General features: G+C 42.4%; 1 protein-coding gene across 5 annotated transcripts in view; it reads right to left on the reverse strand.

Moving 5' to 3' along the window:
- PLEKHM3 (pleckstrin homology domain containing M3) overlaps positions 1-19174 on the reverse strand; it is an 88211-nt gene that overhangs the window by 38982 nt on the left and 30055 nt on the right. For all 5 annotated transcript variants that reach the window (XM_071562489.1, XM_071562487.1, XM_071562486.1 and 2 more), the window contains exons 4-5: positions 15098-15243; positions 9088-9281 (exon numbers count right to left, since the gene is read on the reverse strand). In XM_071562489.1, the coding sequence (XP_071418590.1) occupies positions 9088-9281; positions 15098-15243 (340 nt within the window). The remainder of the gene's footprint in view (positions 1-9087; positions 9282-15097; positions 15244-19174) is intronic.

The raw sequence follows: 19174 nt of genomic DNA on the forward strand, positions 1-19174 counted from the left end.
GGGCACAAAGAAACAGCCAAGCAGCCAAAGCTCACAAATACAACAGCATTTACAAAACTTTTTATGAAGCAACCAGGCCAGTTCCTGTATGATTCCCAATACATGTAGAGGTGCAAAACACACCTTTGACACTTGCCCACCTCACCAGAGGTGGACAGCGCACAGTCCCATGACTGTTAAACCCTGAAATTGCCTCAAAGGACACAGCTCAGCCCCCAGACAGATGAAGTGCCTTCCCCACACCTGTGGTGAGCTGAGTAACTGCCTCAAAAACACATCTTGCTGTGCTGCATGCCTGTAATTAAGATCTCCTCCAAAAAATCTCTGCCAGTTGCATTTGGAAAGTAAAACCAAAACTCAAGAGCTCCCTGAATGCAACTAGTGAAGCCAACTCCCAGACATGTGTCTGTTCATTGCCAGTTTTTGTCAGTCTCTAATGAGTGGAGAACAAGAGTTTAACAGGCACCAAAATATCCAACACATTTTCAAAAAACCCTCATCATAAAACACAAGCACATCAGTTGAGGTAGGACATCCACACAGACCAAGTAGGCCAGTGAGCAAGAAAATAACTGATGGCCGGTTTCCAACATCTTGCTTCCCTGCACAGGTTCTCTGAGCCTAATGAGGTCATGGCTTATATAAAGTCTTTTTCAGTAGGAGGTACACAGGATGAATCCAGAGCCTCCTGCTTCTCAACCTGCACACCTCTTCTCATGTAACTAGTAGGAAAGTACTGTCCATGCCACCTCCATCCCTCTGCCATCTGCAACTGAAATTGGCCAAAGGAAACCAAAGTCAGCAGAGAGCAGCAGGTGAGATGAGGCTCACACAAGCACCATGACAGTGCATCAGAGTCCAGTCAAAGCAAGGCATCCAGATCAATCTAAATTCATATTCGTGCCCAAAAATCCCACACAGACTACAGAGCAGGGTAAGATAACTACACTTAGAAACACTTCACTAGAAAATAAATACTTACTTTCTGCATGAGGTTTGAGCATTCTTGGGTTAATATAAGACCTTGATCCAAAAAGACCAAAACATTTATTTTTCTCTTCATATAAAGGTTCTTTATAAACACCAAATGGGAAATCTCTGATTAGTTATTTGAAAGCAAAATAATAGACATCAGTTTTGTAAATCTTTTGATCAATGTGCTTCAACCAACTTGATTTTTTTTAAAAGTTGGTCAATTAAAAGCATTCAATAAACAGTGTCCTTTCAATCAAAAAAACCTGGAGTGAGGTACACAGAGGTCAAATGCAAGATGTTAAGACTCATCACAATAAAAACTCAAACCTCTGCTGCTTCAGAATGTGACCTGTGACCCTGGAGAGGCAAATGGTATCAAGTGCACATCCCACTGAAAGCACCTCCTAAGCTTTCACAGTTTGGAAACTCCCGGACCAGTTTCACCACTGATGAGTCACAGGATTGCTGTGCTGTAAACCCTGGCTACCAGTCAGGGTTGAGCCTGCAACGAGCAAACCAAGTTCAATGTTAAACAGCCCTCCAGCTTTGCCACTTCCTGTGGACAATGAATTCCAAAGTCCTATTGGTTAAAGGTCTCTAAATTGCTTTATTGTTATGTCCTAGATATAAACACAATCAATGCAAGCAGGAAAGAAATCCACCATCAGAGACTTCTGGTCCAGCTAAAAGAGAGAAATGTGAATTCTCAGTTTGTGATTATTGTATTTTTTTGTTTGATACTTTGTAATCTGAAGTATAACTGCCAGTCAAGACAGCCAGAAATTTCATCTGGTTTTTTTGGATGATCTTATCAGGTAAGTATTTGCACAAACAAAGGTTATCTTTTAGTGTTCTTCTGCAAACAGAACCACTGATAAGACTTTGCTTTTTGCATTTGGACAAAGTGTGTAGTCATGGTGCTTTGTTAGCACTAAGTAATTGCTCTGCATTTAAAGCCTGTTTATCATCAGCTTAGGTAATTTTTCTTCAATGGGTTAAATACCCTGACAGCTCTGCTAAAGCTACAACCCATTAATCTGCCCATGCCTGACATTATAACCAAAGTACAAGCGTGATAAGCAGGAGGAACTCTTCTTTTTACAATGCAATCAAAAGAAATTAAGTTCGCTGCCAGGTGGGCACAGCCAAATCTCCTTTGTACCAAAAAGCCTGTTGAAACCTAAGATGGGAGGGGAAGCTGGCACCACGATTTCATGTGCCAGCCAGGAGTGTCTTGTTTGACCAGGCTGAGAACTCTGTGAGTGAGCTCTGACTCACAGGGACGCAGATGCACCAGTCCAGCTCACAGCCACCTCTCCACCCCCTGCAGGAAGCTGCTACACCCACAGCTAGCACAGCACCGCGGGTACCAAGTCCATTTCCTCAAAACAGCACAGCTCATACCCTGGCACTGCAACTCACACCACAACCACCTCACTCCTGAGCTGCTGCACTACACTGCAAACTAAAGCAGCTGCAGGCCAGCACATGCTGGTTCCTGCTGTTCCTGAACTTCCTTGCCCCCAGACAAGGGGCAAGAGGCCCCCTGAGGTCCCTCCCTCCCCGTGCACCTCCTCCAGCTGTGGTCGGGCAGGACCTGCGTGTGCCCCAATCCCACCGACAGCAGCTCCAGCTCTTCAGGGATACTGTTTGGCTTTAAAAGCACAGAGAAGTATCAGTGAATTTCCAGTTATGCCAAATACATGTGGCAGGGTAAATAATACATCCTGCTGGGTTTTCTCTTGCAATTCATTTGATGTGGATTCTGTTAACTTAAGGTAGAGAATGGCATCAGAGGTGAGGGGAAGAGAAAGGATTTTTTTCCAGTGTTGATAATTCTCACAGTTATGTTCAGGCTTTTGAAATTTCCTTGGAAATCTTAGCTCCTCGAAGTTTGTTGTGAGAGGAGAACCCAAATTTTCCAACCAACAAAAGTTACTTAGGGAAGTGGGGCCCTGGGAAACTGTGATTTTAAAGTCAAAAGGTGAATAAATGGGTGAATTTAAACCAAACTAAAACACTACTTATTTATTTAATTCTTGTGGTATTATACCAGATTAATACTTCTTTCCTAATTCTGTGGATTTATCTAAAAAAGTGTTTGTGAATCCTTTTGCATTTGTGAGATTAGCTCAGTTGGTTAAAACTTGGTTGTAATAGTGCCAAGGTCATGGGTTCAATCCCCTGTGTGGGCCATTGACTTAAGAGTTGAACTCGATGATCCTTCCAACTCAGAATAGTCTGTGATTCTCATTCTGTATGAACACCTTTCTGACCTCTGGAGCAGCCATTCCTGCATATCTTCAGCCAACACGAAGTGCTACATTTATTAGCAACCATGGGCAGGGAAGGTATTTCATGCTGTTAGGAAGTTCCCCATGAGCATGCCTAGTTTAGAACAGTTACTCTTACAATCCATCTGCAATCCTGAACCAATATATAAACTTTCAACTGAAATGCGGTACACCAACTCTCTCTCCTCTGTGGTTCCTTGAGCAAGATTATGGGAACATTGTGAAAGACAAGAACCACTACAGATCAAACTTAAGAATCAAGTAACACTAAAAGCAGAATGCAGAGAATTAGACACACAGTTTCATTTTGAAATCAAAATAGCTTACATCCCCCAATTAACTTGAATTTAAGAATAAGAAAATGCTCTTTGATTTTGTCAGGCACTTTTTAACCCTTGCAGTTTGTTGCTGAAAGTTCTGATATAAAAACATAGACATAAAAATGGCATAAGTCATACTTAACATGGTGTCCACATCTAACAGGAACTTATTTTTAAATCATTACCTTTTTTTAAAGCATCCTAGTCTCAAAAAATGAACGGAAACCACTGCTGTGAAAGGGATGTAGTATTATCTCTTTGACAAAGAGATGCAGGTGGGTCCCTAGACTGGAAAATGCTACTGTGAACTGAAAGACCTCCCTGTCCTCTGGAAGGCTTGCCATGGAAAACTCTCAGCATGGTCCTCAGCTGTATGCTTACCACGGTGGAGCACTGGCTTGTGCTTTTAACCTTCCCTTGACATGACCAGACAGCAGTACTGCCTTCACCCTGGCCACTTGGCACCCAACTCAGTGCTCCAGCTGTTTGCTACCTCCAGCTGAAATGAAAGCTCAAATTCCACCTTAACATCATCCTCTCAGTTTTAGCCAAAGACTCTTCAAGATGCTGACTTGCAAGGACTCTGCACACACAGTTTCTTTGTCCAAAAGAGAGAAGAGCTGAAGCAAAGAGGTGGAGGTGGTCTGTAAGAGCTCCATCAACAGGTATGATTTATGCAGCTACTGCAATGACTACACGTGTGCAGGATCTATACAAAACAACAAATGTTTTGTGCATACTTCTCTGTGTTTATTTCCTCACCTTTTCTCACTTCCACAGATTTCACAGAATACTCTGAGTTGGAAGGGACCGACAGAGCTCACGGAGTCCAAATCTTTAGAGTGTTGTTTTGTCTTAACACTGACTCCTCTCAGAGTATCCAGGTATCCCCTTTGAACTGACTTTCCCTCTGACCCTCTTTCCAATCACCCATGCAACAAATTTTCTTCTTCTGTTGGTCTTGCCATTATCTCAGAGCCCCAAGTTCTACAAAGCCACAGCCTTGTGTTCAAACTCAAACTTTCTTTTTGCATTTTACGGCTTTCACAAGTTGTGCCTTTGTTCCCCTGCTCTGGAATTTTCCACTCTCCAAATGAAAGAAAATGGACAAAACAGTCTCCTTTGACAGTCTGGATATTAGTTAAAGACCTTCTGTTGTCCTTGGTCTGAAAGATGACATAGCCCCAGCTTCACATACATGAGCTATTTGGTGGTACAGGGATTGCAAAATATCAATCAGAATTCCTGCGATGTGTTTAGACAGGTTCCCCAACTGCCACACAAATATTTTGAAAGTAATCTACTCCTGTGTCAGAAGTGATATGTCTAAGGTCTCACTGTAGGAAGTGACAGGACTCTATTGTTCAGCATTACTGAATTTGGGCTTGTTTTGCTCCATGCTGACAGAGCAGCAGGCTCAGCCTGGACCACACGTTGCAGCTCTGGAGGTGGTACCTCCAACCTCCTGCTGCAACAGCAAGCTCTAATCTGGCCTTCCTGCAAAATGCTAAGCAATGTATCCAGCACCGGAGTTTTTCTAAGGTAAAACTGTAGAACTACTGCTGTTCTGGAGCTAACAAATGGTATAAGGCAGAGGTAAAGAGGGAATTTTTTCCATTTAGTTTCTCATCGCCATTCAGATACACTTAGAGAACAAGGGCACTGCAACAAGCACTAATGCATAGGACAATGTGCTGCAGAACAATTTACTTTGTGTCACTGCCATTTGCCTAAAGTGTCTGGGCTAGCAACACCTGAGCTGCAAGTTTAGATGTATAGTTGAGAGGGCAGAGCCCAGAGGGTTCCCCAGAGGGAGCTCCAAGGTTGACCCTGCCCTACAGCAGACATGGAGGTAACTGAAGACCTCAGAAAAAAATAATTCTGACAGTTCCTTGACCTGAAGAACCTTCAATAATGACAAGAACAAAGCAAACTCAGATTAGAACTTGCATCATTCAGCACAGTTTCACAGAATACCCTCATTTAGTAGACTCAGAGATTCTCACCATTCCCTAGCCATCAGTTTTATTGAGTACATCTTGTTTGTCTGTGCCATTTATTCATCATCTCCCAATCTGCAGGTGGTGGTGGGATCTGTACAGCTCTGCTTGTAACTAATTCTATGTTGGCTCTAGGTTTCAGTCTTGTGTGGTTTTGCCTGAACAGCATCCACACAAGCAAAGCAACCAAAACAAGCGAGAACTTGTTGAGTAAAGACATTTGAGGCAAATGATGTGTGTTGCAATATTGAGGTGACAGTTACAGCAAACGAGGCATAACAACATCCCTTGTAAAACACAGAGCTCAGCAACAGGCTCAGAGTTTCATCTGGCTAATATCAGAGGAACACTGCTGATACATGCCGGTGGAGGGCCTTATTTCACCTCCCAGCCACGGCCAGGTTCCTTATTTTTTTCCCTTGCAAATATATAAAGAGCTTAGAATCCAGTGGAGCAACAGGTGAGAATAAATCACTATAACTGATGAAGACCATTTTTAGTGTAAGCCTTTTAGCTACTTTCAGGATTTCTTCTCTGTCTTTTCCTTTCTCTCTTCCTCCTCTTCTACTTAGTCATTTGCTTCTTCAAAGTTCACAGTGTGGTTTCAGCCCTGAGTTCTCTGCCAGATGCCATAGATAGTACCTATCTATGCACCCCAAACAACATAAATAACACTTGCACATTTAAACCAACTGGATCCTGCGCTAACCTGGTTTATAGCCATCTGGAATTCTTCAGAAAAAGTGACTGTAAGCACTGTAAACAGTTTTGTCTTCACAGAGGACACCAAGAGTTTCCAACTTCATTGCCGTCTTCATTTTGTGATCTGGGTTGAAGAGCAAGGTATAGATTTAAAGTAGATGATAATGCAAATAGTATTAATAAAAGAAACCTCAGAGTGATCTGCTTTTCCCTAATAAGGCAGGCTCTATCAGTGTCCCAGAGGCAGCAAGGTGCCAATACAATTAATCAGTCTGTTTTTAGTTCTCTGTAGACAGCAATATTAACAGTTTGTTTCAGTCTGTTTATATGGGTCTGACAGGTCTTCAAGATGCTGTGTTCACTTTCTTGTGATTAATAGTTTTTCACATACTAAGGTGAAGACCAAGCAGAAAAAGAATGTCTTTAGAGTAGGACAGATAACTGGATTCTCTCTCCCAGTCTTTCATTTCTAATTAGGAAACAGTACTAAATTTAGGAATACTGTCTCACCATATTGTTTAAACTCCTTCTCTTGCAACTTGCCCATGTGATGAGCCAAAGGAAAATTTAAATCACATATTTTCTTTGTTAACTTTTCAGCTGTGCTCTATAAAATCATCACATTGATAGTGAATGGCTACACACTGGGATACTAGATGAAGAAAGTAAAGCCATTGGGAGCACTCTGAGCAAGGAATAACTCCTTCTGGAAAAAGAATTGTTCTTCCTTTTCATACCTACAAACTTCTTAGGGAGAGCTGAGAGACCAACTGAGCACTAAATCCACTTCACAGACCAAGAAGGAACTGGACTCTGAGATCTGTTTTGTGCATCCCTACAGTGGCTTTTACACTTTCAACAAGTCCTACCAAACTGGAGATGCTTCCCTAGTACAAAACTAAATCCTTCTTAGGCTGGGGATCCTTCTTTCCAATACTGAGAGCTTTAATTGGAGACAGTGTGAAGGAACCCTTAGATAAGAAAAGGGAGCATTTGGAGTATTTTTTCCCAATTTCCTCTTCTGCCATTCCATGTGTTTCATTTTTATACAGGGACATTTCCTCTCTCCTCCCTGCTCCAAGAAAAGACCGTGCTCACATTTCTGTGACAATTTTTGTCCATTCTCTCTTCTGTCCATTTCTCAGCACTTGTCATCTCTCCTTTTTGGATGTAGGTTTTGGGGTTCTCCATTTGTCCTCCCAGTTTCTCCATTAACTCTTCATTTCCTGAGATCTCTTCCCTCTTTGAATCTCCTTCTCTTAGGTTTCTCTCATTCCTTTTTTTTTCTCTAGTCCATTGATTTCCCTGCTTAGGCCTCCTTTGAACTTTCTTTTACTCTCAACCAAGTCCATTCAGTTTTCTGCCTTCTTCTGTCCAGTTTAATAAGGGAATTCTTTTCTTCAACATTAATCAGAAAGCACCATTTCCTTTCTGCCGCTTCTTATTGTAGCTGAATGGGATGGCATAGGAAAGTTATAGCTGAACAGAAAAACAGCTCTGCAAGATAATACCATCCTCTAGAACAAAGGAGGAACCATCCTAAATTTTAAAATGCTGTAAGCTGCCCTAACAAATAATAGGAATTGAGCAGTAAAACACAAGCACGTAATAACACACAGTGGGTCTGACACAAGAACTCAGTAATGCTCTCCAGAAACCCACTGCTATATCCTTCTCTTAGTCGTTCTAGGCAGTTCATCAAAGCAGTGGTACAGGTTATGTACCAAATGGCAGACCAGCTCTCCTTACCTGGGATAAAGGCACTAGAGAAGCCTTCTCTTCCTTCGAGAGAACTCAGGTCCGTAAAATGCCATGCTCAAAATACAGTCACTGATGTTACCTGCTTTCCTGCCCTTTGGCAGCTCACAGTTTCAAAGCAGTGCCTTTCCTACTTTCAGTCTTGTCTTAAAAACTGGGGTACACAAATGCTTACAAGATGCATCAGGTCAGCTGCATGTGCCCAGAGACACTCACCTCACAGTTCAGAGTCCCACCTCTTTTGAAGATCCACAACAAAAGTTACTCAGCTTTTAGAAGGTCACTACTGTGGCTTGGTGGTTTTAATAAGCTTGTTCATTTTTAGCTTGTTAGAAAAATACTGAAGCAGCTGAGTGGACTATGATACATCACTTCTAAAATGAAGTCCACTTTTTATAAAACTACAATTTCCACTACAGCAAACACAATATGAAACACCTTTTGCTGTGCTATAGCCATGTGTTTTCCAATACACAAAACATTCAGTACAGCCATGTCATGGATACTGGCTGAGCAAGAGCCCAAATGCTCTGGTGTTACATAAATCATATTCTGGGTCATGTGCCTGGAACTACATCTGGCCTTAGGGCAAGGTCAACTCACAGAAGAGGGCAGAAGCTGGACAGGTGGTTGACTCTGGCCCCTCTCATGCTTTGTCACAGTATGAGGTGTTTCAAAGGTCCCAACAGTGGCCACTGCTCTGGGATGCCATGGCAGGGAGCGTGACGTATCACACCTGACTGCAAATACTCACAGACGATCAGGAAGCCTGAGGAGGAGTAAAAGGTGCTCACCATAATATGTGATTCCCTGGACTGCCAGCTGTTAAAAACAACTTCAGATACTCAGGCCCTATAAAATCATTTTCTTTGGCAGAGGATAACCCAGCTGCCCAGGGAAGTCAGATACAAGGACAACATCTTTCTAAATGAGCAGCACCTCCAGAATTACTGTGAGGAAAAACAAAATGTGGGGGGAGGGGAAGAAACTTGAAAAGGAAACTACATCCTTGTGCTGTATGTTGTCTGTGGTTCTTACCTTCTACGCAGATCTTCAGCCACTGCAGCTCTGCAGCTGAACAAGTAGGCTCGGAGAGACTTTAGCTGCTGTCTCAGGCGCACAACAGTTGCCAGAGGTTCAGCATGCTTGTACAACATGGGATTTTCCTGCTGGATATCAATCAATGGCTCCTCATAAACATATTCCAGGAACTCTTTGGCTTGCTTTGATACCTGAAAAGTAAAGCAGTTTAGTTAGGCTTTTCTCCCAGCTCTTTTTTAGCCAGTCTTCCCCTCTGTGATCTGTCAGCTGTGCATCTGAAAACTTACTCTGTTGTCAATTACAAATGAAGACAGAGCTGAGAGAGATCCAACTCTCTCTGCTTATAGCCAAGTCAAATTTCAACAAGCCCTTCAAAATTCAGTGTATGAAGTAACTGCTTACTTACCCAAAGTGCAGTGGTATCTGCAGTCACACACACTTTTGCTGCAGAGTAACATAGCTTACTAGATGTTATTCAAGTCTAAAATCCGACTACCAAGATTCTTCCCTTGTTAGTATTTTTCTGTTTGTTCACTGTTTCTTTTTGGCAGGAAGCAAGTAGTTCTGTTTACTTAAATACAGATAAATAAAATTGAATTTTATTGGCATTACTCATTCCCAATGTTTCATCTACAAGAAGTTCTTCTTATGCCTTATTCATTATAGTGCCCTGTCCAATCTCCACCTGCAAAGAGCTACTGTAATCTTGATAAATTCATGGGATTTTTGTTCCAGTAGAAAAGACACTTCTGTTTCTGAGGTTAGAAGGCCAAATTCCTTCCCATTCCTCACTTCTGCATTTTATCACAGCTGGCAAAGAGAAGATAGGATTACCTGAAATGAGCTGCAAATCACTTGAAACTGTGCTACAGAAATAACATTGGTTCCACCATTCAATTAGTCCTCCTGGGCCTTTAAATCAGTGTTTACACAGAGTAAAGGGAGGGATGAATTAGGCTAAGAAAAGTAGAAAGGGCACAGCACTAGCCAACCACAGACTCTTGAGATTTAGGAAGTTATTTCCCTTCTGGTGCAGTAAGGTAAGAAGTAGGTAAAAGCAATACGCACCCTTACAAACAGCACCACTTCCAAAAAATAGCAATAGTTACTCACTACTTATGGGGAAAGACAGCCCCAAATGTAACCTTTTCACAATGCATAATTAAAAAAAAAAGAAATAATGCCAAGGCCAGCCTTCCCACCAATAACTACACAGATAACACAACGTGTAATTTTAAATACAGCAGAACATAATTCCAGGGGTTTCCCAGGCCCTGACACTGTATTAAATATCTCACCTACTTCTATTAAGCATCTCATTAATTTCTTTCTTTTTTCTCTCTTTTTCAAATATTATGCTTGTGCAAGGGACTGTGATGTCTTAGAAGAATCAGAGGTAACATGGAGCAATAGAGGCAACTTGGATCTATTAACTTGGATATATCAAGTTTTCTAACACTAGCAACATTGGTATTTTATTATGCTTACTGAAGAGGTTAAGAGACTACAGTTAAACAACCTGCTTTTCAATCATCAAACCATTTGACTGCAAGATCTCAGCAATCCCCTGACACCAGCTGTATCTATACTAAACACTACTCCTCTTCCACCAACTAGCAAATGAAGCCATGTACTCAGTGATTTCCCAGGAGGCACATAGAATGCTTGGTACAGAGACTAGCACCTCCCACCAGGAGGACCTGGTGCTCAGCGATGTCTTTATCTCCTTGTTTTAAACCTCTGCTGAAGCGATGGGCTGTCATCCACCTGCCCTGCTGCCTTAGGAACTGAAGAGCAGTCACTGTCCAAGCACTACATCCACACCTGTGCACACCTGTGCCCTGCATGGGGCATCCCTCCTAAGGTGTTAAGAGTACAGAAATGAAGAGATGCCACAACTGAGGGCCTCCAAGTGACTCTGCCATGCAGGTGCACTGTGATGACAAAGGATTACTGTGCAGCTCTGGTGCTACATGGTCTGAATGCAGCCTCTGAGGGGAAAGGAGCAAAGCAAACCTTTCTCTCTCCTGGAGTTCTGATTGCAGGAAAAGTAGCTTTGTCCAGCACCACTGGCTGTCAGACAGGTGTCAGTTCACTCTGCACTGGCACACACATCTGGTAAAACATTAATGCACATTGCCAACCACAGCAAAGTTACAAGAAACTGAAATGCAGTCTTAAAATGGGAAGGGTCAGGCACTCCCAGTAATTCAGCTTGCTACCAGCCAACATTCTAGCATATATCCCAGCACACTCACAGTCCCCCTGTTTTACTGGGCAGACAAGACAAACCTATTAAATCAGCCAGAAGGAGTGAGAAGATGCAAAGGGCAACAGAGTTTTAGCTTTAAATGTCATACAAGGATGGATGCTAACATTTTCCAGATCTTTTCTTTCTAGAGCCTGCAAACTTACAGTTGAGAATTCAATTTACCAGAAGTCAGCCTCCCTTGAAGCCTTCTGGCACAGGGAGTTAATTTCCTGCTGTGTTTGTCTGGCATTTTGCACAGGCTGAAAACCACCTGAACTGCAATAGTTAGTGAGTTTTGCAGGCAAACAGGGAAAACAGTTGGCCTAATTAAAAGGAAGAAAGGGTGTTCACAAGATTGCCTCTTTTCCCTTCACACAAACACACAAAAAACACAAATATGAAAACAGTAGGGAGACAGGGGAAAAAAAGCAAACCTGGAGACTGAGGTGCTGCTTTGGTTGTGACAGAAGAAATGTGCCTAACTGCCAAGTCCGTTCAAAGAGCTTCTACTGCAGCCAAGAGGATTTTTCTTTTCCTACCCATGTGCTTTCAGGTGTTAAGTGCATTGTTGTTTGTCAAGATTCTGGATATGGGAAAGACAACTCTACAGATTTTTACTGCTTCTGTTCTTTCATGACCTGCCTCGCCAAAAGCAGACAAGAACATCTTAACTTCAAAACTTCCTTAATTGATGTAACAGTTTACAGCTGATGCTCAGATGTCCAGTCCATGAAACTTGAAAGAGAAACATGCCCAACTGCACTATAAGAGCTCATGTTCTACATCACCTATTGGTGATTGCTTTGCCAGAAACAGGTAGGACAGAGCCCTGAAACCCCTGTGGAGGCAGGTAGAAGGTGGCAGTGGGAAGGAGCGCAGGTTTACAAATTCTTCTTTCAACTTTGCTTCCATTTGGTGGATTGACAGGCACCTTTCAGACTGTGTAAAACAGCACCTTTTGATGACTGGAGCCCTGATTCAGTTCTGACCATCAAATGTGGTATGTGCTTATTTCCTGCAGGACCTTCTTGGGGTGTGCCACTAGCACAACCAGGAGCAAGCTCCTCACCCGGGAGCTCCAACTTTCAGGCATTGTTGGGCTACCTGCAGGGGGTAGGGTTGTGTGTTTAGAAGCAGCTCAGTTGTTTATCTTCATTTTGGGATGTTGCTACACAGGTTTGTGTGGGCACACTGGCCAGTTTTGGGAGGTGAAATGCTGACAAATTAAGTGTCCTTTAAAAATACGCCAAAAGAAAATTATTACTATTAAGATCACCTCAAGGAAGTGAGGTGAGATACATGTCTTTGCCAAATCACAGAATGGCTTGGATTGGAAGGGACCTTAAAGATGACCTAGTTCCTACCCCATTGCCATGGGCAGGGGCACCTTCCATCACAACTGGTTACTCAGAGTCACATCCAACCTGGTCTTGAACACCTCCAGAGATGGGGAGTCCACAGCCCCTCTGGGCAACTTGTTCCAGTGCCTCATCCCCCTTATAATAAAGGGCTTCTTCCCAATATCTAAACTAGACCTGCCCTCCTTCAGCTTAAGGCCGTTCTTCCTTGTCCTATCACTCCTTGCCCTTGTGCAAAGTCCCTCACCAACTTTCTTGTAGGCCCCTTTAAGTACTAGAAGGTGCTATAAGGTCTCCCCAAAGCCTCCTCTTCTCCAGGTTAACAATCCCAACTCTCTCAGTCTCTTCACAGGTTCACACCTTTCTTGTGTTGGGGGCCAGCTCTGGAGCCAGACAAAAACTGGGAGCTGGACACAGTACTCGCTCCAGGTGGGGTCTCATGATACCAAGTCCTTCTCCGCAAGACTAGTCTCGATCCTTTCTCCGCCCAGCTTGTACTTGTGCTTGGGATTGCACATTTAATCAACACACTGCCAAGGAATTATACAGTTTCATTACAACTATTAAGTACAGCAGCCAGCACTAAGTTGAAATAAACACCAAACCTGATCTCTGAATGGAGAAAAGAGATGCAGATGTGAAAGTGCAGGCAAATATACATTCTCTCTCAGAAAAGCAACACTTAGTTCCTTCCCCAGGAGGTATAACACAGACAGAAATAAAAGCACATTTATGCAGAACTGAAGAGGAAGGGAAAAACCCCAAGACAAATTACTTGTTATTTTAATGCTATATGTGGATAGAATGGAGTTGAGGAGATCCAACCAGTGCTCTCAATTTAGCTGTCACAATGCCACTGTGGCAGATGACGTCCTCTTCACCTTCCCACCCAGTCTTAATTTCAGCTCTAATAGCTGGGGATGCTGTAGTGTTTTCCTACCTAAGGGACTGTGTTCCTTTCTTAAATTCACCTCTCTGAGCTCTTTAGGACAAAGACTGGTAAAGTGTCTGCACAGAATGTGCTTGTGTTCCCAAGTCACCGCCTCTCTGCTCCATCTGTCTACAAAAAGTATTACAGTGAGATGACAGTAGATTAAATTTTTAATGAATATTTAAGCTTAAAAGTCTCACTTGCTTTTGTGCCTCAGCTTCCCACATGAAGACCACAGGAAATAGAGCATAGAGCATGGTTTTTACACTACAGATTTAGAAAATAAATCAGTTTATTTTCTTGGTAGTATTACTGACAGCTTGATATGAGATTTTTGCCTTACCATCTACTAGCCCCATATCAGGGCTGCTGATGTTACTGTGGGCTGGCAGTTTTAGTCCTTGGTAAAGGCATCTAAAGAAAGAACTTTTAAATATTTCTTCCTAACTTCTAGGCATGGAAGGATTTTTTGTCTCCCCACATATGAACTTTGCAACTCTGAAGAATCTTGCATTTCACAGCACAAGACTATCATTTTCCTGATGGCAGGCTCTGGCTATCTTTTAATAATCTCCCCGTCTGACAAATTTTCTTCAAGAGAGACCTGCTTTTCCTCTAATAGGGCACTTACTGGTTATTTTTTCCTTTTCAAATAGCACATAATAATAATATTCACAGACACAAAACATCAAACAACGTCTCCTAACAGTGGCTGCAAGGTCTGTGGCTCTAGTATGGTCATGATTCCTTATGAGTTTGTTATTCTTCAGCATCTCAGCACTGCCTGAGATGGTGAAACAACACTGCTACTGTGTTTGCTGGCATAATGCTGTGAGGCATGTAATCAGTTGCCCCTTTCTAGGAACCAGCCACTGAGGCAGCAGCAAATAGCAGATCACAAAAGTTTTAGAAAAGCTCTTGTGTGACAAGTGAACAACCACAGAATTTTCTCCTTATCTTACTTTTGTCTGTCTGATCCAATCAAGCACTGTAAGAATGTCCTTCCAGTGTCCTCGAAACATTAATGCCAAGAGACAGGACGTACTGGGCCTCACAAACACAGTTTCCACAATTTAGCATCCACCATTAAGCAGTGCCAACGCTTAGTCCCTGGTGCTAATGAAACAGGTACTCCTCAAGGACCACAAAGATTAGGCTAAAAGAGAAGTTGCAGTGTGCTATCTCTCCCTGTCTCCTGAACAACCAAATCAGCAATAATGAACAAGATGCCACCAAGAAACAGGAGCATGGGTGCTCCTGGGGAGGAACACCTTAGGCCTGGCTAAGGAAACTGTGATGAAAACATCTGACTTGTTGAGAGAAAGTGGCTCCTTCTGACAAGAAGGACAAAGAAGACAGTGTTAGCAGTCAATGCCTGTAACCTTCAGGCTGCTGAAATATCTGTGGTGTTCTGTCTAAAGAGCAATTCAGCTCCCTTGCTTGCAAACCAACCTCCAGGGAGATTACCTTGTATTTGGAAGTGTCCCAGTTATGAACCAGCCGTGCAGGGATGAGGAAGCTGTCATCCACATGGCAGCTGCTGCAGTAATACCATCCACTGTAGCTGCACACCTTGGCTTTCCCATGGGACAAACCTATGGAGCGCTGACAGCCTAGAGAAGAGAGAGAGAGAAAAAGTATGGGTTTGTACATCATGAGATACGCACTCAGGATGGGATCAAATGAGACATTTATCATTCTCTAAAAGATAGAGGAATAAATATCAGTATTCTTGGACGAGTGCCGAAAAAGCACACCCTAACTTGGGCATCTGTGACAAGAAGTTCAGACAGCAGTGAAAGGATACCTACCGCTTCTCAAGAAACTAAGGCAGAAGACTAAATTTGAGACAATGGGCATTTAAAAGACGTGGCCATCTGAAAACCATGCCCTGGAGCTTGAACAGGAAACACCAGACCACAGAAGCACTGTGAGCTTGCTCTAGAGAGCTCCCATTTTCCCCACGGCGGGATGGGTCAGCACTGCCTGCCTGGAGGAGTGCAAGGCAGCCCCTGCTGACAGCCCAAAGGGATGCTGACCTGGCAGGTAGGATTCAGCCACAGAATTAGCACAGCCAAGGCAAACCACAGTCAGACCATGAATAATAACTGTGAGCAGCAGTCACATTGAGAATGAGTGGTTCTTGACTAGCAGCAGTAACACAGCTCAGTTTCCAGCAGGGTTTTCTTTCCTTACGATTGGATTACCCTGTGTGTTACAAGGTCTGAGGTCTGCCTGTACTTTTTTCACAGCTGGATCCCTTGCCTCTTCCCATGCCCTCTTGTGTGGAGTCCCTGGGGTAAAACAATGTATTCAAAAGCTGCTGCGTTAGTTAGAAAGAACTAATGAAGAGTTCTCCTTCACCTGACCACCTGTTTTCACAAAACACATAAAAACTCAATGTACTCGACACCTCTGTCTTTCAATAGTGACTTAAACGAGCCAACAGGTTCAATTAATATAAGAGTGGATGGTTAAATTCAGAGAGCACAGTCACATTAAAAAATCTGCTCAGGAAGCAAGGCTAAAAATGCTTGGGTAAGAGAGAGCGAGATGTCTGTGGTTGTTGACAACACCTCTCTGACACAGCACACGTGACGGTATTTCTCTTTTCTTTCAAATGCCAGTCCCCATATGACATTTACAGCTGCAGCCACAGCACTACAGCTCTGCTCCACCGTATGCTGTGTGCTCAGATGGTTAGAAATGCCCACCAGCAGAAAACCTGTATATCACTTTTATAGCAGAAGTATTGTTTAAACAGAGCTTTCCATGTACAAGTCAAATCAGTTTCATTTAGTGTAATTATGTAACTTCTCCTGTTGAATGCACCTTTTCCCCACTGTAGAAGCTATCCTGATTTGAGGAAAGATTGCAGCTCAGCTACTCTAGGCATACATTGAACTCCTCCTTCCCCACATCAACTGATGTTACCATGTCTCCTCTGCTCTAATCAAAATAATTAGAATAACCTGACCCATACAATTAGATCACTTCCTCCTCTTCCACACTCCAGAGCCATTTGGCCACCGATTCCTTGCCATATGCACTATGAAGTGACTCAGTGTGGGACATATCCTATCTCCATCTCTCTCTTCTCCTTCCCTTTTTTTTAAAGTGAGGATATGTAGTTTCTTGGAAAAGACAAATATATAAATAAGTCAGCTGATGAAAGAGATAATTATGATAATAACTCCTCCTTTACCCTTCACAAAACCAGAGCATAAGTATAAACATGTATCTCAAGTGGTATAACTCAACATGAATAATGCAAAAATGTGATCTCATCTTAGCTAATAATCAAACAGAAACCTCTAACATTATGACAGTAAACTATTATCATTGTAGAAATAATTTTTTGTGTGGTAAATATTAGCAGCATGTTTTGCGAAGCAGTCTCTTAGGGCAGAAAGAATGCAGGTATCCATTCTATAAGAGCAAAGTAAATTCAGGTATTTCAGCAGTGTGTTACTAAAAAAAGATGACTGTGGCTTGGAATCAGAACTTAGAAACCAACAACTTCATATTACCCTTAGTGCAAACAAAAGGTAATTTCTCTCTGTTCTTTTACTTATTTAAAAAACCACAGTTTTCCCAGTGGTCATTTGAAAGAGTTCCCAAGCAGTCTTGCTCTACCATGCTGGCATGGATGAAGTCAGCTGGCACACCTGGTAGTAAGCCCAGTATCAGTGCTGTGTAGTACATACAGGTCTATTTTTTTTCAGTTTTAAAAATGCATTCATACACAAAGGTGAAGGGTTTGAACCACTGATGAGACATGAAATACTAGTGCTGTTTGTCTGACATGACACTCAGCTGAGTAGCAGTCCTGGAAGGTGCTTGCAGAAGGTACTCAAACTGCTGCTAAGCTCATGTTCTTAAAAGCACAACAGAGGCAAATATTGCCTCTCTGTAAAGAAAACAGAGAAGTAAAGCAACAGAGAAATCTAAGAAAAAGGGCATTCCTCTTTCCCAAACTAAATGGAAACAAACCTTGAGAGAGGGTGTTTGTGTTAGCAATACCTCAGTAGGGCATGTTCTTCTGCACCAGCCTTGCTAAAAGAAGTGAAAGGTCTGAATCTTTCTCCTTACTAGCTGCCTCTGAATTTCTTATCCCAAAAACCACCAAGGCATCTCCCTGCATACATCAAATAGCTCCAGTCTGGGCTTTCATTACATATGGCCATCATCTCACTTTGGACGAAACAGAGACTACTAAATGACATATATTTTCTAGCTCAATGTGTTTGGACCAGCCAGAAAGTACTGCTGGTAAAACTGTGTCTGAATACGAGTGAAGTCTCCCAGCCCAGTGTCACTGAGACCTTTATAAACATTTCCCAGTAGCCAACACTTACTTGTCTGGGGATGAGGATGAGACAGGACACACTGATTTTACCTAATTACCACTGTGCACCCACTTGACACTCCACAGGATGCTAGTCTGCCTCAATGCCCTAACTCCTACATATTAGACTGAAGGCAAGAACAAACTAAAGTTTAATTTGAATTGCCAGCATCCTAAACTAAAACATTTGCAATTGAGAAGTCGCCATTTTTCTCTTCCCCTCTGTATGTCCAGTCCATAAGAGCTGAAAGAAGGTCTGTGGAGTGAGGAGGGTCTCAGTAAGCAATTTTGGATGCCCTTTATATTCAGGAAGAGTGGCTTTATGAAGAGGAGAAAGTGGAAGAAATTCCTACCAAGCAGCATGAATTGCATTCTTTCCAGTTACAGCCCTTTCTTGAGCCCATATTTGTTTCCTTGCTCCTCAGAAACACATTTTTACACAGAGTATTTATCATTTCTCTACACATCCTCAAAAAATCATATTCTGGAAAGCTACATAACAGTTGTATGGCTGGGGATTTTAGATGAGAATGTGGCACTGGCATGCACCTTACATTTTCTCCTATCTTACAAGCTTTGCTGTTTGAAACTCACCATCTTTTTCATTCCTATCTGTTGTGATTCATAATGATGGCTATTTCTACAACCCTTTCAAATGAAGTTATCAAAGCACTGATTTGCTTTGAAGTTATGCAGTTCAAAGTGATGTAGTGTGATAAACATATTTCTGTGGCATAGACCACTTACAATACTTTGGTTTTTTAAGATGGAAAAAAACAGAGCAAGAATGAGAGATGAAGAAGAGGAAGAAGGAATATCTATTGGCTTAATGCCCTCACAAGTCCTACACTGGGACACCTGTGCATAAATTGCTATCATGTTTACCAGAAGATAAGCTAGTACTGATTTCTGGCTTTAAGCTCTTGAGCACCTCTCCCAGGAGGATAATCAGAAGTAGCTGACCACCTCAGGGATTGATAGCACAATTCAACAGAGAGTTCCGGGTTTGGGAAGGGACCGTGTTTGCACAGAAAACTCTCACTTGCCTATATAACCAGAGAAAGCACCTTTCACAGGATGGGGGGAAAAAAGCAGCACAACTCTCACCAAGTCTCTCTCACCTATTCCTAATGCTCACACAGAATACTGTCTATATAACATCTGTACAAAGGTCTGACAAACCCTGAGCCTAATGA

Source organism: Pithys albifrons, chromosome 8 (genome assembly GCF_047495875.1).
Source record: "Pithys albifrons albifrons isolate INPA30051 chromosome 8, PitAlb_v1, whole genome shotgun sequence".
NCBI lineage: Eukaryota > Metazoa > Chordata > Aves > Passeriformes > Thamnophilidae > Pithys > Pithys albifrons.